General features: G+C 44.8%; 1 protein-coding gene across 1 annotated transcript; it reads right to left on the bottom strand.

Annotated features, from left to right (window-relative positions):
- Nucleotides 1-2334: 2334 nt before the first annotated feature.
- LOC102461273 (V-set and immunoglobulin domain-containing protein 4-like) lies at nucleotides 2335-23820 on the bottom strand. The gene is made up of 8 exons (XM_006136137.4): nucleotides 23390-23820; nucleotides 13006-13362; nucleotides 10415-10696; nucleotides 10025-10102; nucleotides 8933-9034; nucleotides 8069-8182; nucleotides 6162-6183; nucleotides 2335-2920 (listed from the first exon to the last, which is right to left on the bottom strand). The coding sequence occupies exons 1-8, from the start codon at nucleotides 23442-23444 to the stop codon at nucleotides 2722-2724; spliced, it is 1209 nt and encodes a 402-aa protein (XP_006136199.2). The 5' UTR covers nucleotides 23445-23820; the 3' UTR covers nucleotides 2335-2721.
- Between the last annotated feature and the right edge of the window lie 432 nt (nucleotides 23821-24252).

The following is a 24252-nucleotide window of genomic DNA, read 5'->3' as shown; positions in this document are numbered from 1 at the left end:
CTCTGAGATTTTTACCTACCTGACTGCTGTAAATTAGGACCCCAAGAGCCTCACCCAGATAGAATTCAGATCAGGGGTTTCTAAAATAAGAGAGATGACATCCATTGACTTGTAAAACATCTTCCATTTGGCTTAAGGAAGGAACCCCATTCAGAAGGGATGAGAAATAATTGATTTGGAAAGGAAAGGGGAAGGGAGGTGAGGTGGAGTATGTTATTGGAGATAAGCCTGGGTCTTCTCAGCTAGCTGAAAATTTCTATCATATTTTTTTCTCAGGGGGAAAATGTCTTTTTGGCTGTAATAAAAATATTTGCATTTTTGTTTTCATTCAGGTTTCTTTTTTAAAAGTTTTGTTTTGATGGAAATAGAGTTTCTTTAAGAACTGCTCTGCCCCTGGCTCAGCAGGTCTGACAGCTGCACAAAATAGTAAAACCTTATGTGTCACTAGAGTAAGTAGCTGTAAGTCAACTTTCAGGACTCAAGCTCACATGTCCTCTTGTGCTGTCACCACAAGGGCATGCAAGCTGCAGGATTATGAAAATTTGTGTGAAGAGACTGCACTGTGACTGTGAAAATACCATTGAAGTTTATTTTGTGTTGGGCACATTGTACCCAAAATCACTCTGCAAAGTTACACCAGACAAGAGAGCATGGGGAATCAATTGTAGGAAACAGAATGAGAGTACAGTAGACTGCTGATAATTCGGAACCTTTGGGACCGATGTGGTGCCAGATTATCGGATATGCCGGACTATCCGGAGGTACTATAAATGTGTGTATATATATATATACACACACAGTATATATTGTATATAAAGTGTTTTTAACTCTTTTTATTGTAGCACAAGCACTGTCCAGCATCACACAATGCCAGTGGCAGACTGACTCAGTTGCATCTGGTTTCGCTCGGTTCAGCTGCTGCCGCTGCTGCCTTGTGATTCCTTTTTTACTGAAGCTCACTCATTAGGCTCTTGCCATTTTGATGCCGGACTATCGAGAGTACAGTACAATTGGATGCCGGACTATTGGAGTTTTACTGTATATTGGATTAATGAAACAACAAAGTAAACAAAGTTCAGGTTCAATAGACTCCTTGATATCCTTTTGCTTTTACCATGGGAGAATGTAAAAATACTCAGCACTCACCAAGTACTTGTTATGCTAGGCATTTTACAAACATGAAAGCCTCGCAACAACCTTATGAGATAGGTCAGTATTAGTATCTCCATAACACAGATGAATAACTGGTGCAGGCAGCTTGAGACCCATGCCAAAGGCTACGCAGTAAGCCAGTGTCAGAGCCTGTGTCAAAGCTCAGGAGATTCTGGTTCCTGAACCTTTGCTCAGATCAGTAGATCAAGCCTCCCTTTCCTTGCTAAGATATGACTCAGGATGACAAAGTTATGCAACATTCCTAAGAACAATATACTGTGTTCTTATTCCCCTCCCTTCCTCTCCAAGTCAAGTTGTAACATCCCCCACTCTGATTTTCTAGGAAAGAAAGATGCCATTTCTTCTAGCAAACAGCTCCAATTTGACACACCCTGGACATCAACCAAACCGTCGTGGTCCCTTTGCTACCCCTCCCCACAAGATCGTCCCCACCAATATGCAAAATACACAGTTGCATAGGTCACCACAGAATTTGGGGCACCAATTTGCTCCAAATTCTGTGGTGCCCTAAGCAGCTGTGTGCTGCATATAGGGTAGTGCCAGATCTGCCCCTTCTCCCAAACCCCCTACCCTGACACAGCGCAGGAGACTGGAGGGGGCCTGATGCTAGCAAGAGGAGTAAGGCCTGATGCCACACTGACAAACAGTGGGAAGTGGAGTAACCCAGCTCTAACTCGTTCTGTTCTGCCAGCTCCCAGCCACATCATTCCACCTCCCAGCGCCAGTGAGTCTGGGGGACGGTTCCATCCCTTCCCCTGAGCACCCTCCCTTGAATGCTGAAGCTGGGAGTCTGAAGAGCAAAGTGAGCTGGATCCAGGTTGCTCTGTTTCCTGCTGCTACCTGTGAGAACAGGGACAGGCCTGACCCCTTCTGCCTCCCTGCCCTGCTCCTACTACCCTCAGCTCTGGGCCTGACCCCCAGAGCCTTGATCACAGTCCCGCTCCTCAGGCCCCATGCCCATTTGGGGCTGGCATAGAGCACCAAAACTTCTAGGGATGACCCTGCCTCCCCACTCCAAATTTTGGGGAGAAGACCTGAGTGCAAGCAGGATGTAAAATCAGTGGTTTAATTGTAGTGGAGGAAACCAGAGAACTTTCCTCCTTTTAACAAAGCTCCCTGGCCCTGAACATTCAATAACTTTCACGCCAGAGAATGTATACGTATCACTATAGATCTTTTTATTGTCTTCATGATCATTTGCTAGATATGTAACAATCCACTATTTACCCTGCTCTGTGGCTTAAAGACTTTTGTGTAGCCCCTTGATCGCTGACCCCCGTCCTCCAGGATGCTTATAAATGAATCCCTGCATACACCAGTCAGATTAACTGCCTTGCTGGTGGTTTCTGCATCAAAGGCCAGACAGAGCTCTGTTTGCTGAAGAAGCAGAAGGTGACACAGTTCCCCTTGAACAAATAAAGGAATGAGTTCAGAATATTTATCAGAGGAGAAGACAGACAGGAAGGAGTGTTTCCCTTGATGAAGGGTCACTGCCCTGGTCTCCAGCCCTATCTTCAGCAATCCTGCTTGCATAGAAAGGCTGGTTTGCTATTGAACATCCCCCATTTCATATTCAGATTCCATTGCATTCACAAGGATCTCGTAGTCTATGTTTTCCTCATAGACGTTCTCTTTCATAGGATCCATCAAGCAATCGTTTTTGGCCGAGGATCCTCCCTCTTCATACTTGCACGTGCCATTGACTCCTGAACAAGTCTGTCTTTTCACATCACTCCTCGAGTTATGACTGAAACAAAAGTCCAACATTAATAGGATGAAAAAGCCAGGGGAGAGTCGTCATCCCAGAGTGGGATCTCATTTACACCACAGCAAGCTAAATTCAGAGTCATTCCACTCACTTCAGTGACGTGACTCTGGATTTGCAGTGGGGTATTTGAGATCAGTCTCTGGTCCTCTGCTTGTTCACAGAGGAATATTAGCTGTTGAATAACACAGATCCGTAGGCAGGAATTTCTGTGGCACGGGGCTTTTTTTGTAAATGTGGACTGCAAGGATGTGACCACCCCTATGGTTCCCCAAGTAAGCGGGCAAATCAGCCCCAGACTTCCCCTGGCTGCTCAGAGTATGGGGGAAGGAGGCTTCTCCTGGCTGACTGGAGCTTGCTTACTTAGGGAACAATGGGGGAGGGCTGCTTTTGCATCCTTCTCACCCCCCGACCCTCTCCATATATGGGCCTGTAACGAAACACATGATACTAATCCAGGGACATTATGGGAGGCTGATATGCAACAATGACGAGAGAATTACACACAAAAAAGAGGCAACCATGAACAATCAGCTGAGTATTTGGCCCCATAGTGAGATGACATTGCCACTCTGACCTGAACGGGGCTACACCAGTGGGCATTTTGGTTGTTAGAGAATAAGGGATAGAACAAAAAGTGGATCAATTGCAACCCAGGGACCAAATGCAGCTGATAAATTCTCCAACGTGGCCTGTGTTTGGCCAGATCTTTACAATGAATGTGCAGCCTATGAAGAGAAGTCCCGGCATGCAATGCATAATACTGGTCAGAGTTAGATGTTATTTTAACATACTGCTGTACAAACATCACTGATAGCACTGGGTAAATTTCATTGGCCACATTGCAACATACACTTTTTTGATCACTTTCATTGGCAGCTGGATAGTAGCTCTGGGTATGTCTACACTACAAAGTTAATTCGAACCAACAGCCGTTAGTTCCACGAGGACTAAGCCTAGTTCGAACTAACTAGTTCGAATTAAGGGCTGTGTAGCCACTTAATTCGAACTAGTGGGAGGCTAGCCCTCCCCAGCTTTCCCTGGTGGCCACTCTGGCCAACACCAGGGAAACTCTACTGCCCCCCTCCCGGCCCTGGAGCCCTTAAAGGGGCACGGGCTGGCTACGGTGCCCGCGCCAGGTGCAAGCCTGCCAGCACCCAGCCAGCAGACCCTGCACCTGGCACGGATCGAGCCAGCCACCCGCTGCCACCCAGCCCTCCCCCTCTTCCTGGGACCAGGCTGGCGGCTCCCGGGAGCCTGCCCAGGACCGCAAGAGGCGGACGCCCGCCTGGTCTAGTGCAGACATCGTGGACCTCGTCCACGGCTTCCGCACTAGGCACAGGAAAGTGGCCAGCTAGGGCAGGATAGCTGCCAGCCTGGCCACCCAGAAGCAGGTTTGCATGAAAATCAGGGTGGTCCACTGAGACCCCCGACCCTGAGCCCTGAGCTTACAATGGCCGTACTGGGTCAGACCAAAGGTCCATCTTGCCCAGTAGCCTGTCTGCTGACAGCGGCCAACACTAGGGACCCTGGAGGGGATGGATGGAGGACAATGACCAAGCCATTTGTCTCATGCCATCCATCTCCAGCCTTCCACAAACAGAGGCCAGGGACACCATTCCTACCCCCTGGCTAATAGCACTCCAGGGACCCAACCTCCATGACTTTATCTCACTTCTCTGTAAACTCTGTTCTAGTTGTAGCCTTCACAGCCTCCTGCAGCAAGGAGTTCCACAGGTTGACTATTTGCTTTGCGAAGAAGAACTTTCTGTTATTCGTTTGAAGCCTGCTACCCATTCATTTCCTTTGGTGTCCTCTAGTCCTTCTATTATGGGAACTAATGAAGAACTTTTCTGTATGCACCCTCTCCACACCACTCATGCTTTTATAGACCTCTATCATATCCCCCCTCCGTCTCCTCTTTTCTAAGCTGAAAAATCCCAGTCTCTGTAGCCTCTCTTCATATGGGACCTGTTTCAAACCCCTCATCATTGTAGTTGCCCTCCCCTCTCCCACCCTCTCTCTTCCCCTCTCCCACCTCCTTTTCCCAGTCTCCCCGAGTTTTGTTCAATAAAGAGAGTTTCTATTTTTGAACACACGTGTCCTTTATTTTGTACATCAGGAAGGGGGGCTAGGGAGGGGTAAGTGGAAGGAGGTGAGGGAGGAATGGGGCACGAGCCCCCAATGGGGAGGACTGGGGTGGCTCTGCAGGCTCCTCGGGGTGGAAACTCTCCTGTAGCTCCCCGATTAACCCCTCTCCCCAGATGGAAGCCTGCGGCAAGTGCAGCCGGGCTGATGTCATAGTGCTGCGATGTGCCGAGTGTGGGCACTCAGGGCACTCCAAGCCAGGACTGCTTTGCAAGCAGGGAACCCCCTGAGAACTGTCTGTCCAGGGTGGGGGTTGGGTCCCTTTAAGCACAGCCTTCGGCTAGCCTGAGGCAGCAGCTCCACGCTCTAAGTCCTCATCTGATGCCCTGCCGGCACTGCTTCTGGCCATCCTTAACCCCAGTTCAGGGTCCACTTAATGTGGACATGCTAGTTCGAATTAGCAAAATGCTAATTCGAACTATTTTTTAAGTCTGGATGCACTAATTCGAATTAGCTTAGTTCGAATTAACTAATTCGAACTAAGTTAGTTCGAATTAGCGCTGTAGTGTAGACATACCCTCTCGCATTACATGTTGTCCTTTCAATTGCCATCTTATCTTGTGTATTTGTGTTAGTGAATGGAAAAGTTGGACTCTGAGATTCAAGTCTAGGATTATATACCAGGGCGTAATGGAAGGAGATTCACCAAAGGACTGTTTTGGATGAACATCAGGAAATGGTTCTTAACAGGGAGACCCATTCAACTGGGATACTATCCCAAGGGAAGAGCTGGAAATTCCTGTTCCTTAAATTCTAAAACACTGGGAATTCACTACAGAGAACAATTCTGCACTGATCTCTTTGGTGAAGGAACAGAGGATCCCAATAGTTTTTTTGTGACTAATTTTGATGAGTATAAAATATTATTCACAAACAACATTTCTATCACTGTGCCTGTGTGAATATCTAAACCCTCATACTGTACATCACATATACCATTAAGATATCCAATCCTTTCCTCCAGTATAATCAGAGGATATTCATTCTTAACTTAGCAAATAGTTTTCCTGCCACATAAATCAATATTACAACCCCAGATGTTCTCACAGCATGACAGATGATGACTCTTACTCACTATGTTACTTCATATGTATTATCTGAAAAAAAAATAAAAGACAAATGTGAATATTTTGCATTTTTATTACTCCATGAGCAAATAAGGATTATTAAATGGCACGTACATAGCATTACATAAAGTTTTAATAGCACTACAGAGACCTTAAATCATCTACTCAAGCACTTTACTATGTAGTAACTTTTTGTTTCCATTTTACAGATGGGAAAATGGAGGCACAGAGTGGTTATGTAGCCTGCTGAAAGTCACTGATGAGCAAGGATTAGAAACCAGGAGTTCTCACCTTCCAGCCTTGTGTTCAGTCTGTGACATTTCGCTGCCCTTCCCTGGCTGATATCTCTGTACAACAATTGTACATTCATAACTATCTAGCTTTGAAATTCCTATTTCTGAAATCAACACTGAAAGGCTACGTCTACATTGGCAAGATGTTGCACAAATACTTTTAACGCAAGAGTTTTTGCGTTAAAGTATTTGTGCAAGAGAGCGTCTACACTGCCATGTGCCTTTGTGCAAGAGATGTACTTTTGTGCAAAAGCATCCGTGCCAGTGTAGACGCTCTCTTGCGCAAGAAAGCACCGATGGCCTTTTTAGCAGAAGAAATTCATGTTGCCTGTCTACACTGGCCTCTTGCACAAGAATAGTTGCGCAAGAGGACTTATTCCTGAGTGGGAGCGTCATAGTTCTTGCTCAAGAAGCACTGATTTCACACATTAAAACGTCAGTGTTCATGCGCAAGAACTCCCCTCCAGTGTAGACAGGCAGCATGTTTTTGTGCAAAAGCTGGTGCTTTTGCTCAAAATCATGCCAATGTAGACACAGCCCATAACTCTTCCTTTTGGGACTGGATGCATTGTGCCTGCTCAGCTAAGAAGCAGACACTACAGTGGATTTAGCCTCTGGTGACTGGTTATTTGGTGCCCAGAAGCTCTATGTTCCCTCTCTTGGTTTCTTGTACGTAGGCAAAGGCTCCACCAAGTGAGGCAAGAGGAGCCAGTTACTCCCTGCTTCACCAGTAGGATCCACGCTGAGCTGGTCTCAGCTAGGAATCACCTATTCTTGCCACTACAGTCAGCAGGAGATATGCTTGTTGGCAGTTGGAACCTGCTTTTGGAGAATGGAATCTAGCAACCATATCTGGGGCACACACCTGCAAGATGTGCATTCACAGCCCTGCAATGGATAAGCAAAGGGCTCTCACTCAGTACAGTGCTCATTGATTATCTGTCAGTTCCCTTTTGTTGCTAGAACATGCCTGCCCCCTTGTGTTCAAATACAAGAAGTCACTCATTTTCCTTTAATTGTATTGCATCAGTATTCTTATTTCGAGACAGCACTTTCCATCCAGTCTGCCAGGTGAGGGAAAGCTGCTTGGAATATTCTTTCTTCTTACTGAATTTCCATGCAAGTAAGGTAGGCCAGTGAGTAGCCTATGGGTGGCCACTTGCCTGCTGGGAATACCCTACCTATCTAAATTAAAACAAAACACAGAACTATGCAGCACTTTAAAGACTAACAAGATGGTTTATTAGGTGATGAGCTTTCGTGGGCCTAATAAACCATCTTGTTAGTCTTTAAAGTGCTGCATAGTCCTGTCTTTTGTTTCAGCAAGACCAGACTAATACAGCTACATCTCTATTATTATCTAAACTGAGTGAGTTATGCCTAAATCTTGGGAGAAAAACCACATGCATCCAAAAGCGCACCTCTCCCACATATCCCTCTCATGAGCTCAGATGAGATGTGTGTCAAACCCTTTGAGAAACATTTTAAGGTCTTTAAAGCAGATCCCAAAACCATCTCTGATACCTTTTGGCAGAATATTGGTCCCTTGCCTCAGAAATCCTCACCAGTAGTCAGCCTGTTATCCCAGAGAAGCCCCAAACTTCCCCAGCACCCCCACTCACCCTCCTTGGTCTTTCTCCTGTAGAAAACGACAGCAATGACAACAAACACCGCAGCTACACAGAGCACAGCAATCAGGATGATGAGATAGAGGGGCAGGCTGGTCCTCTGGAAATCTAGATCAAAACAGCACAAGCTGATGTTTCAAACAAGGAAGCAATTCTGCTTTGCAATTTATAACAACAGCCAGGACCTTGATGGTGGACATTTCCCTTGGGAGCTGAATGTACTGACTGAAGCCTAGGTTAGTATGCGGTTTATGTTTATGTTTGCGTCCCTTCCTCAAGCTGAGTCAGCCTCAGCTCAGAGCAGAGGTAATGATTCGGTCAAATCAGCTGTCTCACAGTCGGACTTCCTGCACTTGCCTCTTGCTGCGATACTGGGCCTCATTGTGGTTCTTGGTCAGCATCTCCACTTAGACGTGAAAGGAAGCCACAACTCACGGACAAAATAGGAGCTGTGCAGAGCTGCACAAAATGTTCACGTGCAAACACCAAACCATACAAAAATCATCTGGTTTGGGGCTTCGTTAAAATGTTAGCTTCAGCTCATCTCAGACAAAAAGTCAACAAGGGTCAATGACATTTTGAGACATACTGAGTTTTGCCACAAAAATCTTCACTGAAAAACTATGTAAATCACGACAGTTTCCGCTGATTTTAACTTGGAAATTTTCAGTACTTTTGAATCCTGAAACTCAAAGCAATTATCAGGATCTAAATAAGCCCACATGGGATGGAGGCTGGGAAGGACGTGCTATTTAACTAATCATCTAGAGAAGCAAAGTGTGAAATTCTGAATTTTTTTATGACATTTCATTTCCCTAGAACAGAATCTACGATCAGGTGTCAGTGCAGAATCTCCACCTTGACTTTTTGCCCTTTCTACGTAGCCTCCTTTTCCCGTCGTCACTTCATGTGTCTCTGGAAGTCTCATGTCACTCCCAGTTGCCAGGGTTCTGCTCACATCTGCAAATAAAGCAAGGGTTGGGTGATCATTATGGTGTGTGAGTCATTCAGCATCAGAAAGAAATTTTATTCTGGCCCTGCAGTTGCAAGACTGGAGAGCATTATCCTGTTTAGCTGAATAAGACAGTGAAACAAACCCTTTGGACCCAGTGCTGCCCATCCATCTGCCAGCGTGATGGCCTCTTGTGGCTGGAAAGGCCTTGCTGGGATAACTTCCAACTTCTGCAAACAGGTTGTTTGGCATGTTTCTGCAACATACTTAGCCCCACAAAACACTAGGGCAGGGATGAGGAACCCTTTTTGGGTTGTGGGTTGCTGGCCCACAGAAAAATCAGTCAGGGGCCGCACACAAATGAGAACCAACCCCCCCCCCCAAAAAAACCCTCTTCACTGCCCCGGACTGAGAAGCAGAAAGAGACTCCCCAGATTCACTTCACACACCAGAGCCTAAGGTGGCCCAGGCTAGTAGATTTGTGTGCTCCAGCTCCACAGGAGGAGGGGGAGGGGCTGGAGTTCCAGCATGGGCTCCCCAATGCTGGGGGTGGAACCCTCAGCCTTGGGGCTGGATCCAGGCAAGCCGGGGACTGCATCCGGTCCCTGGACCTTAGGTTCTCAACCCCTGCACTAAAGTGATAGAAGCAGGATAATGCCTCTGATGAAGTTCTGCTGTACCAAACAGAGCTAAGGAAATCAATAACTCCCATAGGCATGTCCTCCCAGGTGTGACAACAGCTGCCATTCCAGGGAGGCAGTAAACAAGTAGCCCAGTAATACGAGGATATGTCTCCCAAGGAGCAAGAGAAGAATGAGCTAGAAGTCACCTAGGGAAGCAGAGGTAATGTCCAGCAACCCATGTGCCTCAGCTAAAAACTGGCTGTAAATGAGTAGACGTGTCAAGTCAGATCCTCCTCTATATCATTCACCCACAAACACAATGAAAATATAACTTCACATTCCCTCTCTCAGCAGTTCCCCTCTGAGCAGCCTCACCTTTTTCTGAGGCAGGCTTGGCTGTGGTGTGTGCCGTGGTCTCAGAGCTGGGTACTGTGGTTGCTGGTTTTCTGAGATCTAAGAGAGAATGACCATGCATCAGATTCTGCTGCTTCTATCATTTGGATGAATACAAAATCTTTGGGGGGGATGTTTGAAGCCTCTCATAGTGCACTCTGTTCTGCAATGCTATCCCACGGAGGGGGCATGGCATTTCTGTGACCTCAGAAAGTGAACTGAGGAACCATGAGGATTGACAGTCATTTTTTATTCACCCCAACTAGTGTTGTTATAAATATCGAATCCCTTTTAAACTCTCCCTCCCAACCATTTGCTTCAGCCTGCAGTTAGAAGCATCTCAGAGACCGAGCACTAGTTTGGGGCACTTACCCACCACAGTCAGCTGCTCTGTATTACTCTGCTCTATTACTTGGGAGGGTGCTGTGTTTTCTGCCTCGCAGTAATATTTCCCCGTGTCAGACATTTGCAGAGAATCAAACATGAGTACGGCGTGATTGCTCACGTGCACCGCCTTTCCTCCAGGCTCTCCCTTGAACCAGCGGTAGATGATAGGTGGGGACCCATTGGCAGAACAAGTCAGGCTGGCGCTAGCCCCTTTCGGTACGGTGAAGCCCAGATTGCCCGGTTTGATGATGGGTTTAGTCACTGCAACTGAAGGAAAAGGAAAGGGATTTGGGTCAGTAGTTAAGAACTTCACAGCATTCATCACCACACAATTTTGACAAGGTTCAATGCCCCTGTTTATGGCTTATGTTTCATGCCTATACATTTTTGGAGCAGTCATCTATTTTGAAAAAAGATTACATGGGGAATAATAGGACTGTTTGGCTACGTCTACGCTGCAAGCTTCTTGTGCAACAACTGTTTTGTGCAAGAGTTCTTGTGCGAAAGGTCTTCCACAAGAGTATGCCCACACTGCCATGTGCTTTTGTGGAAGAGATGTGCTTTTGCGAAAGAGTATCCATGGCAGTGTGGACGCCCTCTTGTGCAAGAAAGCTCTGATGGCCATTTTAGTCATAGGGTTTTCTTGTGCAAGAAACCCATGTTGCCTGTCTACACTGCCTTCTTGTGGAAGAGCTCTTGCGCAAGAGGGCTTATTCCTTGTGGGGAGAGGAATAATTCTTGCACAAGAAGCCCTGTTTTCTAACGCTTTACTGTTAATTTACTTGCTCAAGAACGTGCGTGCAGTGTAGACGCTCTGCAAGTTTTTGCGCAAGAACACCTGTTCCTGCACAAAAAGCCTGCAGTGAATACGTAGCCTTTGTGTATATTTGTTTTAACGTGTTAAGTTTAAAAGAAAATAAGATTTTTATTATTTACATATTCTTAGAGAAAAATAATTGTATTGGTTTTCCAAAGCACATGATCCCAATTGTGACCCAAAAAGGAAAAATGTAAAAAGGAGAGTTTTAACCCTTTAAAAAGAGATATGTTAACCAGTCTTTTTAGAGAAAAAAGACACATTTTTAAATCAATGTATTAAATATTAATTTTAAAAGAAAATGTTATTTATGCACTTTTATTATTTTCCTATAAAGTTTGAAAAATAATTGTGTTCCTTTTGAAATAAAGAATAGAACATGCATTTTTAGAAAAAATAAGAGGCAAAGTGAGAGAGAACAGCTGAAAAAAGCAAAAGCATCTTAGGCTGTTACAGAACAAAGGAAAAATAAAGGGCTGTTTGGGGAGAGGAGAGATAGAGATGTAAAGTAGCAAGGCCTCTTTTACTGAACAAATTATAATGATGGGAGAAGAGAAAACCACATAATCCCTGTAGCTACCTTAAGGATCCTCCTACTAAGTGGGTTAGACCAAGGAAAGTTCCAGGAACCATGTACAGGGTACTCTGCCCAGAAACCGCGAGACCACATGTGGAGCAGGGTGTGACTGCTGGTGGCCTCTGTAGCTGGAGCAGGTCTGTGTAGGACTTGTGGGGCTGCAATCCAGGCTGGGCAGAAAACTGGCGCAGAGAGGCCTTAATGAGACACACGTCACCAACCGATTGTGGCCTGGAAACCTACAAGCTCTTGTTTGCTTTGAACAAAAGTCTAGACTGGAGAGACCAGCCCAGGCAGTAAATCTGAAGAGTCTGAACCCTCAGTTTGAAGTCCTCTCCCCCTGTAACTCTAAGAACAGCTATTGCCTCACTGAGTCACTGTTTTAGTCTCAGGACCTAGAGTATTTTCAAACTTTCCCTTTCTTGCCAGCCCCAGTCAAATACCCTTTCACTGTAACCACGTGTTTGAGAAGTTACTGGTACCCGCCTAGACAAGATCCAGCAGTTGAATCACATTCAGGTCTTTCCTTTGCACCGCAGGGCACCTGGCAGCCAGCTAACCTTTGTGTTCCACCCTGCTGAGCAACTGTAACAATTAACGTTTTCCTGGGGATACTGGGGATGATTGAGAGTGGGAGAAAGTGCAGCTAGGGTCTGCTCCATGATAGGCATGAATTCCTCTGGCTTGATTCCCCCTCATTAGGGTGGGGCTAATGTCAGTGCAGGGAGGAAGAGGCACAAGAATCCGTGGGAATGCTGGCCCCAACTCTGTGGGTGTGGGGGGTCAGCGTGGTGTGCACTCCCTACCACATTATTCCCTGAAGCTCCATCCCCACCTGCTCTTTAGCCAGCTTAGTCAAGTGCTTTGGGTACGTCTAGACAGTGGGGCTATTTGGTATCCTAAAAGAGCTACCCCGTGTCTTTTAAATGTGCCCATTATTTCAAAATATTTTTCGAAATAGTGGGTACATTATTTCAGCATCCCTCTAACCCTCGTGAAATAGTGTTATTTTGAAATTTGCTGTGTAGACGCGCCAAATTTTGAAATATGCTATTTTGAAATACAATACGCAATTGCATAGTACAAACTGTGTATCTTATTTTGAGTTTAGGGTGCTGTGTAGCCACGCTCTTAATGACTGGTAAATGATACATAGTGCAAAGGTTTATTTACTGCATTTACCTTTAACAACCTTAACTGTAGTGGTTATCTCCTTTGTTAGCAGGCTGTTGTCCTGGGCTCTCCAGGTGACTTTGCAAGTGTAGTGTCCACTGTCTGGGATTTCGAGTTTCTCAACTTCAAGAGAGACATCCCCTGGCTTGTATTTTGGGACGCTGATCCTATCTCTGTGCCGTGACAACATGATGTGATCCCCAGAGCTATCCCTTCGAAAGATGGTGGCAGGGCTTTGATCTCGCTCCAGGGTCCAAATGACTGTTTGCTGTACAAAGTCCTGGGAAGGCGTGTAGACGCATGGCAAGGTGATAGAACTCTTCCATGTGCCTTTAATGTCATGGGTGCCCGTCAGTTCCAGGACAGCTGTAGGAAGCCGAAAATAAGGGATGGAAATAAAAGTGGAATGAATATCAGCAACACCAACCAAACACCACACAATCCTGGATATGTCACCAGATTGAGCCCACCAAACCACTGATGCAGAGAGTCTCTCTCGACAGCCATATGTGCTGTTTGTTTTACCATCTGAATCCAGGACTGCCAGTCATACCATTGACTGCCTTCTGGAGCCTGAACACTCCTGCCAGCTCTGATTATTTTTGTTGCTTGTCTGAACTTTTTCCCGCTTTCAATACCTTTCTCCTAAGGAGATGTAATAGATCTGAATGCAACATCCCCACAGACCCACAATAAGGGGCACCATTGCCTCCTTTTCTTAGGCAGTAATGTGAATATGTAGTCACAAAGTACAATTGGTTCTTTTGGATCTTTGAGCTCCAAGGAGTTCTTTAGTTTTCTGCTTGGAAAGTTCCTTTCATAACATGACTAGCCATTGCTCCTATCACCCCTTCCACAAAGCTCTCTATCATGTATGGGAGGAAGAAGGGGGGAAAGGGTCAGTCCCACTGCTCTAATGCCTTTGAAGTATGCAGGGCCAAATTCTGCAATTAGCTGCACCAAGAGAAATCCAAACTATCATAGGTTTTACTCTGCATTTACCCCAGAAAATCTGAGATCAGAACCCACCCCTTTGCATTGGTATTCAACCGGGAATTTGGAGAGCAGAGATGGAAACTTTAAGAGTGAAGAGACTTCCCACTGGAGCATTTCCATTTGTTTCTCAAATGTTGTGCAGTCTTGTAGTAGTTTTCCTTGAATATTGTGAAATTCTTATCAACAGTTATGAAGGTTTTCATATCACAGAATCATAGAATACTGGGACTGGAAGGGACTTCGAGAGGTCATCGAGTCCAGTCCCCTGCCCTCATGGCAGGACCAAATACTGTCTAGACCATCCCTGATAGACATTTATCTAACTTATTCTTAAATATCTCCAGAGATGGAGATTCTACAACCTCTCTGGGCAATTTATTCCAGTGTTTGACTACCCTGAAAGTTACACACTTTTTCCTAATGTCCAACCTAAACCTCCCTTGCTGCAGTTTAAGCCCATTGCTTCTTGTTCTATCCTCAAAGGCCAAGATGAACAAGTTTTCTCCCTCCTTCTTATGACACCCTTTTAGATACCTGAAAACTGCTATCATGTCCCCCCTCAGTTTTCTCTTTTCTAAACTAAACAAACCCAATTCTTTCAGCCTTCCTTCATAGGTTCATGTTCTCTAGACCTTTAATCATTCTTGTTGCTCTTCTCTGGAGCCTCTCCAATTTCTCCACATCTTTCTTGAAATGTGGTGCCTAGAACTGAACACAATACTCCAACTGAGGCCTAACCAGTGCAGAGTAGAGCAGAAGAATGACTTCTTGTGTCTTGCTCACAACACATCTGTTAATGCATCCCAGAATCATGTTTGCTTTTTCTGCAACAGCATCACACTGCTGACTCATATTCATATAACTCATATGACTCATATAACCTCTAGATCCCTTTCTGCCATATTCCTTTCTAGACAGTCGCTTCCCATTCTGTATGTGTGAAACTGATTGTTCCTTCCTAAGTGAAGCACTTTGCATTTGTCTTTATTAAACTTCATCCTGTTTACCTCAGACTATTTCTCCAATTTGTCCAGATCATTTTGAATTATGACCCTATCCTCCAGAGCAGTTGCAACCCCTCCCAGCTTGGTATCATCTGCAAACTTAATAAGCATACTTTCAATGCCAATATCTAAATCATCGATGAAGATATTGAACAGAGACGGTCCCAAGACAGACCCCTGCGGAACCCCACTTGTTATACCTTTCCAGCAGGATTGTGAACCATTAATAACTACTCTCTGAGTATGGTTATCCAGCCAGTTATGCACCCACCTTGTAGTAGCCCCATCTAAGTTGTAGTTCCCTATTTTATTGATAAGAATATCATGCGAGACCGTATCAAATGCTTTACTAAAGTCTAGGTATACCACATCCACAGCTTTTCCCTTATCCACAAAACTCGTTATCCTATTAAAGAAAGCTATCAGATTGGTTTGACATGATTTCTTCTTTACAAATCCATGCTGGCTGTTCGCTATCACCTTACCTCCTTCCAAGTGTTTGCAGATGATTTCCTTAATTACTTGCTCCGTTATCTTCCCTGGCACAGAAGTTAAACTAACTGGTCTGTAGTTTCCTGGGTTGTTCTTATTTCCCTTTTTATAAATGGGCACTATATGGGCACTATATTTGCCCTTTTCCAGTCTTCTGGAATCTCTCCTGTCTCCCACGATTTTCCAAAGATGATCACTAGAGGCTCAGATACCTCCTCTATCAGCTCCTTGAGTATTCTAGGATGCATTTCATCAGGCCCTGGCGATTTGCAGGCATCTAACTTTTCTAGGTGATTTTTAACTTGTTCTTTTTTAATTTTATCTTCTAAACCTACCCCCTTCCCACTAGCATTCACTATGTTAGGCATTCCTTCAGACTTCTCGGGGAAGACCGAAACAAAGAAGTCATATGCTCTCAGCACTGGCCATTTAGAATTCTAATGTCCAGTGCATAGCATCTAATACAGTGATTCTCAAACTGCGGTCCACAGAGGCTGCCTTCCAGGTGAACTGCGGTTAGAGCTCAACTCCCCCCCTTCCACTCTCCCTCCCTCTCGCCGCAGCAAGGGGCCCTCACTGGTGGTCCAGCTGTATCCTCCCCTCCCCCCAGCCCTGCGAGGTTGGAGCTCCAGTGCTGGCTTCCCTTGGGGGTGGGTGGGTGAGGGGGAAGAGCCCCAAGCCTCCTCACTGGATCCACCTCGTGGGGAAGAAGTGGAGCAAGAAGTGACTCCGTGCACTGCTGCTTGCCCTCCCCCTTCCCTGGCTGGAAGAAACAGCAGTGCACTGATGTGCTGCCTGGAGGCTTTCCCCTCTGCTCCCATTGGCTGGAATCTGGTCAATGGGAGCAGCAGGAGGCCATGTCTCAGACACGATGCCCGGGAGAGGTATGTGGCATGAAAGCAAGTAAGTGCCCCCCCTTATGACCAGAACCTGCACCCCTACCATGCTCCTGCACCACTCCCCTCCAAGACCCCACATCCCCAGCCTGCTCCTGCACCCTTCCTCCTGGCCAGACATCCTACCCCCACCTTTCTGCTGCACCCTCCCTTGTTCCTGCACCCTTTCTCCTGGCCACATACGGCACCTTCCTTTGCTCTTGCGCCCCCCAGACACCCTTCTTCCAGACTGCTCCTGCATCCCACAGCCCACGCACCCTCACCCCCCCGTATCACACCTCCTGCCTAAACCTTACACCTTCACCCCCTCTTATCTCCCACCTCCCGTGCAGATCCTGCACTCACCCCTATCCCACTCACTGGCAGGCATGTCCCACACACTAAACTCCTCACTTTTGTCCCCATCCCAGAAGCTGGTGGTGGGGTCCACAAAATCCACTAACTCCAAAACCGCAGATGAGTAAATCCAGCCCATGGGAAGCCCTGAACCTCAGTCCTCCCTGTACCTCCTCCTTGCGCCACAGGACTGGAGCACCAGAGGAGTGAGGTGTCTTAGTTGGGGGCCACATCAGTGAGTTTTGGGGGCTTATCAAGGGGTTTTTTTTGCTTCTCATTTGTGTGGTCTCCAACTGATTTTTCTGTGGGTCAGTTGTCCCTGACCCAAAAAAGGCTCTCTACACCTGTCATAAATAAAAAAAACATTGAAACCTTTTGTGTTGGACATGAATTAATATTTTACTTTATTTAAAATGATGTTTGATAAACTAATATGAGAAAGTTAAAGCAGTTTATCTGTTTAATAATTTTATATTTCCTTTCTTACTGGTTAAATTAAACCATTCTCGCTAGCTACAGCACTAGCAAAATGGCTCGGGCATAATTCTGTAATTAACAGCAAGTTTCTATTAGCAACTGGTGGTCCACGGAAAGTTTGCATTGAGCCAGGCGGGCCACAGGCCAAAAAGTTTGAGAATTACTGGTCTAAGGCATTAAAGGGACATAAAAGCCATATTATTCAGCAGACACACTATCAAACAAATACAACGCACCAGAGCCTCAACTGGTATGAATCTGCATAGCCCTGTTAAGACAAATGACTCTATTGAGATCAGTAGAGCAACACTGATTTACAGCAAGGTCAGGATCTAGCATTTTAATACATGCAACTGAAGACTGAATACCCATGTCTATGAATCAGTTATGGAGAATTCTTGAGAAAACTAGGACAATGAGCCAATCTCAGGACATTCTGTGCCAATAATAAAAGCCTGCACACAATATTTTGAAGTTCTGCAACATTCTGCAAATTTTATTTGTCAGATAAATGTGGAGGCTCCAGTTTGGCATTGGGGAGCCCAGGCCACTGTCTGCACAGAGGTGGGAGATCACTCTTCAGCTTCCCTGGCACTGGACACAGACTCAGAGTTGGAGCTGCACCCAATCCTGATACAGCGTAAGGACCAGGCCTGCCCAGAAATGCCCCAGGGCTCTGCCCATCCATGCCAGGTCCACTAGGTGAGAGCAGGAAGGTTCAACAAGGCAGGAAGGTTCAACAAGGCAGGATCCAGGTGTGGATGGGGTTTTATGGGATGGATGATCCAGTTGTGGGTTGAGCAAATTCCGTTTGGGGCTATCTTGGTATGGAAAACTCAGTGGAGGATCTGGGTGTGTGGCGATCTGGATGCACAGGGGTTTGTTGGGGGATTCTGGATACAACAGTAATGGGACTCTGAAGGGGGATCCAGGTGGAGGTGGCTGGGGCTCAGCAGGGATTCTGGTTGTGAGGTGGGATACAGCTCAGCAGGGAGATCTGGGCATGGGGAGTCCAGATGCTGGGGGACTGGGGCTCAACGTGGTGGGGTGGGGATCCAGGTGCAGCTGGTAGGGGCTAAGCGGGGTGGGGATCTGGACGGATCAGTGGGGTTGAGCAAGCACAAAGGATTTGGAGTTCATAAGGGAGGTGCTGAGTGCAGAGAGATGAGGCTCTGTTGGAGGGACTGGGCATAAGGAGGTCTGGATGCATGAGCTTGGGCAGATGGGGGAGGAACTCCTGGTCTGCAAGAGGGTCTGACCCAGTCCTGGATGCTATATATGGAAAAAGAAAGTCATATCCCTCCCAGACCATTCAGGACTAGCAGCTGAGCCTGGTGAAAGATAGGAGCCACCAGTCAGGTCTTCCCTAGTCCCTCCCCCATCCCACACGATTCACCTCTCTTGCAGCTTCACTGGGCACCCAAACATACTTCTTGGGAGGGTTGCATGACTGGTTTTGTGGATTTCCCATCAAAAGTCATTTTTCTGTGATGAAGCAAAGAAATCTGTGGGTAACCTGAATTCTGTGCATCTGCAGTGGTACAGAATTCCCACAGGAGTAAATGAGCAGCACCAAAATTAAAAAGAAGAGTCTTGTTTATAATCTAAACTAGAGCAATGTTGACTGAGTCATTATCAAGTTCCTGGTACTACAGAGTTCTTTGGCTTGGCATTATATGTTTGTGGTGGGTCTCTGCCAACTTCTTATCTCCAGCATTGCCGTGCCAGGTAACTATTTTTGCCTGCTTGCTGACAGTCTCCCCAGAGAAGACAAGGATGAACAGCCCATAGAGAGTAGATTCCCCTCTCATCCCACAAATCACACATGTCCCAGACCAACTGACATCAAGGGGAATATTCATGGAATTTGGGTTGCAGGGACTGGGTTTCTAACAGTTAGAACAAGCCTCAAACATTATTAGAGATAATATGCCAGATACAAAGACTGGATGCATTCTTTAGGAGCTATGTCTACTTCAATGAAAGACATTTCTGAATCTGACATTTAATGAAAGCCTAGATTCAGATTCAGAAAAAAAATCTCCTTGAATAATGCAATAATTAAAACTGAATTGAGGGCAATACAAATCTGGTCATACAAAGGCCAAATTATGGACATTGATTTTCAGAAACTTTGTGAAAAGTCTCCAAAACAGAATACAACATAGCAGCAACAACAAACAAACAGCAAAAATGTACTCTAAACTTTGTTCACGAAAAGAACAAGAAGCAAACATATTGTTGGAACTAGCTGGATACAAATAGAAAATTTGAAAACAGGAAGTGGTGAACATAGCAGCCCTAAGTGGAACCTTTTCCAGCTGGGAAGAGCTTACGCTTAAGAGTCAGCTTTAGGAGTTCTTTTATTTATCTGCAAACTGGACTAGAGTGAAATACATACAAGGAGAATTTCGAAACTTCCAAATGTTTTTAAAGTCCAAGTTATCTTAGAAATGAAGAATGCGGCAGTTAGATTCAAAGAGGCCTTTTACGTGAACTGAATAGCAAAAAACAAATATAATGTAAGGAGCACAGATAATAGCCATGTTGGAATAGAAGAGCTGAGATATAACATAAATACTAAATGGGAAAGCCCTGTAATATGCTCAGAACTAACTGGCAGTGGAATTCCTCAGTTTGTATGAGTTGAACAGGGTCAGACCTGGGAAACCTCCAAGGAAAGTAGCTGGACTATACTGGTAATTTATAGAACCAGTAAGCTGGTCCTTGGCTCATGGTAAAGAGGGACATATTTTTAATAATAATAATAATAATAAAAAATTGCATTCTCCTACCTACTAACCTAGCTGTATTTTAAGGATCCTATGTGTTTTGTCCCATCCCTATTGTCTTTCAGGTAATGTTAACTGGAAACTTTTAAACTTAGAGGCTGTGTCTACATTGGCATGATTTTGCGCAAAAACTTGCTGCCTGTCTACACTGGCGGGGAGTTCTTGCGCAAGAACACTAATGTTCTAATGTATATTCATTATCGGTGGGAAATAGGTTAATGGAGGGATGATAGGAATTACTAGAGAACTTTCTGGGTGTCTGGCTGGTGAGTCTTGCCCACATGCTCAGGGTTTAGCTGATCGCCATATTTGGGGTCGGGAAGGAATTTTCCTCCAGGGTAGATTGGCAGAGGCCCTGGAGGTTTTTCGCCTTCCTCTGTAGCATGGGATACAGATCACAGCTAGAGGATTCTCTGCATCTTGGGGTCTTCAAAGTATTTGAAGGCTTCAATATCTGAGATATAGGTGAGAGGATTATTCTGGGAGGGGTGGGTGAGATCCTGTGGTCTGCACTGTGCAGGGGGTCAGACTAGATGATCATAATGGTCCCTTCTGACCTTAAAGTCTATGGCTGTGTCTACACTGAACCACTTATTCCGGAAAATCAGCCACTTTTCCGGAATAAGCTGCGAGCTGTCTACACTGGCCCTTGAATTTCCGGAAAAGCAACGATGCTCTACTGTACAAAATCAGCCGCTATTCCGGAAAAACTATTCTGCTCCCGCTCAGGCATAAGTCCTTATTCTGGAACACTGTTCCGGAAAAGGGCCAGTGTAGACAGCCCAGTAGTCTTTTCCAGAAAAAAGCCCCGATCGCGAAAATGGCGATCGGGGCTCTTTTCCGGAAAAGCGCGTCTACATTGGCCACAGACGCTTTTCCAGAAAAAGGGCTTTTCCGGAAAAGCAGCCTGCCAATGTAGACGCTCCTTTTCTGGAAAAACTGAAAACGGAACAGTATTCCGTTTTAAGCATTTCCGGAAATTCATGCCAGCGTAGACACAGCCTATGAGTCTATGAGTCTATAAGCTCTCACTCAGGAATAAGCCCTCTTCCGCAACGGTTCTTGCACAAGAGGCCAGTGTAGACAGGCAACATGAATTTCTTGTGCAAGAAAGCCCTATGGTTAAAATGGCCATCGGCGCTTTCTTGCGCAAGAGAGCGTCTACACTGGCGTGGATGCTCTTGCACAAAAGCACATCTCTTGCGCAAAGGCACATGCCAGTGTAGACACTCTCTTGCGCAAATACTCTAACGCAAAACTCTTGCATTAAAGAATATTTGCGCAAAATCTTGCCAATGTAGACGTAGCCATATTCCATATTTCCCCAAGTGTGTATTGTTGCTCTGTGCTGTTAAAATAGCTCTCATATTTCAGCCCAGAGCCTGCTGCATTTTGCAGTGATACAATTATAATATCCCACTGGAGAGAAAACTAGCTGTAATGAGATAAATGGAACAAAATAAAATTGATGCTGAAACCTTTAACATTTTCTGCCTGTGAGAGTTGTTTATCTGGATGGTAGCTTCCAAGGAAAATGATAGGGTTAGCACTACTAGAGGGATTTGAAACTGGCCCAAACCCTAGATAATGTATTTTAGAGAACATTGATCAGAAGGATGAGCTAGATAAATTTCTAGAATGGCATAAATATTCAAACCTTTTCATTTCCTGGACCATTCTGTAAGACAGTTGGACAATCTCTTTTACACCTTCTTGCCTCCACATCTCCCAGTCCCCCACCTTCACAGTGGCATAAAAGAGCTCCCTTAACCAAATCTCTGGTCTAATACAGTAAACCTGTGAACAGAAACAAGAGTTCTTTGGGGAGGTCCAGATCTACATCTCTTCTTGGTTCATGACCAACTTTATAAGATGAATCCCAACCAGAGCACTAGTCTGGAACAGGGGTAAATTTGCTTTGGAGTCACAGTTCTTTTCTCATCTCCAAGTTCTTCGAATCTAGGCTCACTCAGTTTATCAGAAGGAAGTCCAAATATCAGCCTGAGAACTGTCTGAGAACTCCTGCACCTCATTAACAAATTACTTCTGAATTCTCCTCTAAGTCCAGCTTTTACTCTAACCAATGCATCCCATTTTATGGAAGTCTCCTGTTGATAAAACTCCAAATAAGCAACTGAAGTTTGAGATCATATACATCTAAATTTCTACTTTTGCCAAACAAACTCACATTCTTTCTTAAAACTCTAGGCTTCCACTCACTGCATCGCTCTATAAAGTCCCAAAGGGGTAGCTGTGTTAGTCTGTAATTTTAAAAACCAATGAGTATCATGAGTTTTTTTTGGACAAAAACCACTTCTTCAGATGAGCTTGAGTGGAATAGAGTCTCCATTCAAAGTCATCTGAAGAAGTAGGCTTTGCCGACAAATGCTCATGATACTATATATATATTTGTTAGTCTCTATGGTATGTCTACTCTGCATTCCTCTTTCAAGAAAGGAATGCAAATGCAGCTGAGTGAAAATGCAAATGAACCGTGAATTTACAAATCTTGCGCTTCATTTGCATAATGGCATCCGGGCGCTTTTTCGAAATACCCTATTTTGAAAAAAACCCCCACCATCTAGATGAGTTTATTTTGAAAAAAAACCTTCTTTTGAAATAACCCTTAAATCTCATTTTTTTAAGGAGTAAGGGTTATTTCGAAAGAAAGGTTTTTTTTCTAAATAACCCCGCCTAGACAGTGTTCTTTTTCCGAAATAGGGTATTTCGAAAAAAGCCCGGATGCCATTATGAAAATGAAGCGTGAGATTTGTAAATTCACGGTTCATTTGCAATTTTGCTCAGCTGCATTTGCATTCCCCTCTCAAAAGAGGAATACAGTGTAGACATACCTTCAGGTGCCACAGGACTACTAATTATTTTCACTAATTATTGTATAAAGTGACAGCTCAAATTCTGATCTTAATTACATGAGTGTACCTAGCATATCAGAGTTATAGAAATCCAAATCTGTCTGGAGGTGAACCACATGTGCACCTCTAGTGAGCACTGTAATTATAATGACATCCATCAATACAATTCTGAAAACTAGTTAAGTTCTAAAAGAATGAACATATTCCAGTCAGAGAAAAACTTCTCCCGGTATCCTGAATAGTGTGATTTTGTTCTAACTCTGTGCACTTTAGATCTGACAAATTGCTTAATACTGGGCTGTTTGTTACATGTCAAAAACATGTCCCCGTTGTATGCAATGCAAAAATGATTGAACTGGGAGTGTATAATTAGCTGCAGAACGAAAGTTCTGTTTTTGACAGCATTTTTTGTTTTTATTCTTCCATCAAAAACATACCTTCGCGAACAATCAAACTAACACACACAGGCAGATCTGCACCTGTAGAATAAATTGCTCTGAATATGAAAAGCATTTTCATTTACTCACCATTGCAGAAGGTGAAAAAATTCACAAGTGCCACTATCCACATTAACTTTTCCATTCCTCACCGGACTGCAGCTACTTCTCTCTTACACTGAACTCAGTGAGACAGACCCACTCTGCAGGATCAGAAGCCAAGTCAGCAATACTTCCTTTTCTTCACTCATTATATCATCTGGGATCTGGAGCTGCTGCTGCTGCTGCTCCTCTTTCCCTTCCTTCTTTCAAGAAAAGCACAAGTACGGATGGGAAAGAGCCTAACAAAGGACGGAGTTAAGAAGATTCTAATAATCTTTCCTTTTCCATGTCATGTTTATTTTGCGTCTGTTTACCTACTTGCCATTCACTTCATTTTTTTTTCAAGTAACTGCTGTCTTTGAGTCTCTTTAAAACTCAACAACTCAACTCCTACTTGCCATTTTTTCTGCCGTCTTCCTTTTCATGTTTTTCATTTATTTCTCCTGTGGACATCTTTATATGCACATCTCTCTCTCTCTCTCTCTCTCTCTCTCTCACTCTCACACACACACACACACATTAAATGAACATTTTTCAGGTTGTAAAGACAAACATGCCAAAGTTAGGAACTGCCTGATTTAAGATTGTGCAACTGAATTTGGCTTGTTTGTGAAATGTACCATGATAGAGTCTTTAACTACATGAGCACATACTATTTGTCTATATGAGCCCCTGGCCTTATTTAGGGTGTGTCTAGACAACACGGTTTTTTCGGAAAAACAGCATTTTTTATGAAAAAACGTCACCTACATCCACACTGCAATTGCATTCTTTCGAAAGAAAATCAAAAGAATGCTGAGGGTTTTCTGACATTAGTAAACCTCATTCTACGAGGAAGAAGGCCTTTTCCA

Source organism: Pelodiscus sinensis, chromosome 13, assembly GCF_049634645.1.
Source record: "Pelodiscus sinensis isolate JC-2024 chromosome 13, ASM4963464v1, whole genome shotgun sequence".
Taxonomy (NCBI): domain Eukaryota; kingdom Metazoa; phylum Chordata; order Testudines; family Trionychidae; genus Pelodiscus; species Pelodiscus sinensis.
The sequence above is the reverse complement of the archived record's forward strand: the minus strand, read 5'-3'. Positions and strand labels throughout refer to the sequence as shown.

Excerpts from the sequence above, each read along its gene's own strand:
- LOC102461273 (XM_006136137.4), bottom strand. The coding sequence starts at position 23,444 with ATGGAAAAGTTAATGTGGATAGTGGCACTTGTGAATTTTTTCACCTTC. Across the intron at positions 13,363-23,389 it reads TTTTTTCACCTTCTGCAATG|CTGTCCTGGAACTGACGGGC; the intron begins GTGAGTAAATGA and ends GGCTTCCTACAG. Across the intron at positions 2,921-6,161 it reads AATACATATGAAGTAACATA|TCATAACTCGAGGAGTGATG; the intron begins GTGAGTAAGAGT and ends CTTTTGTTTCAG.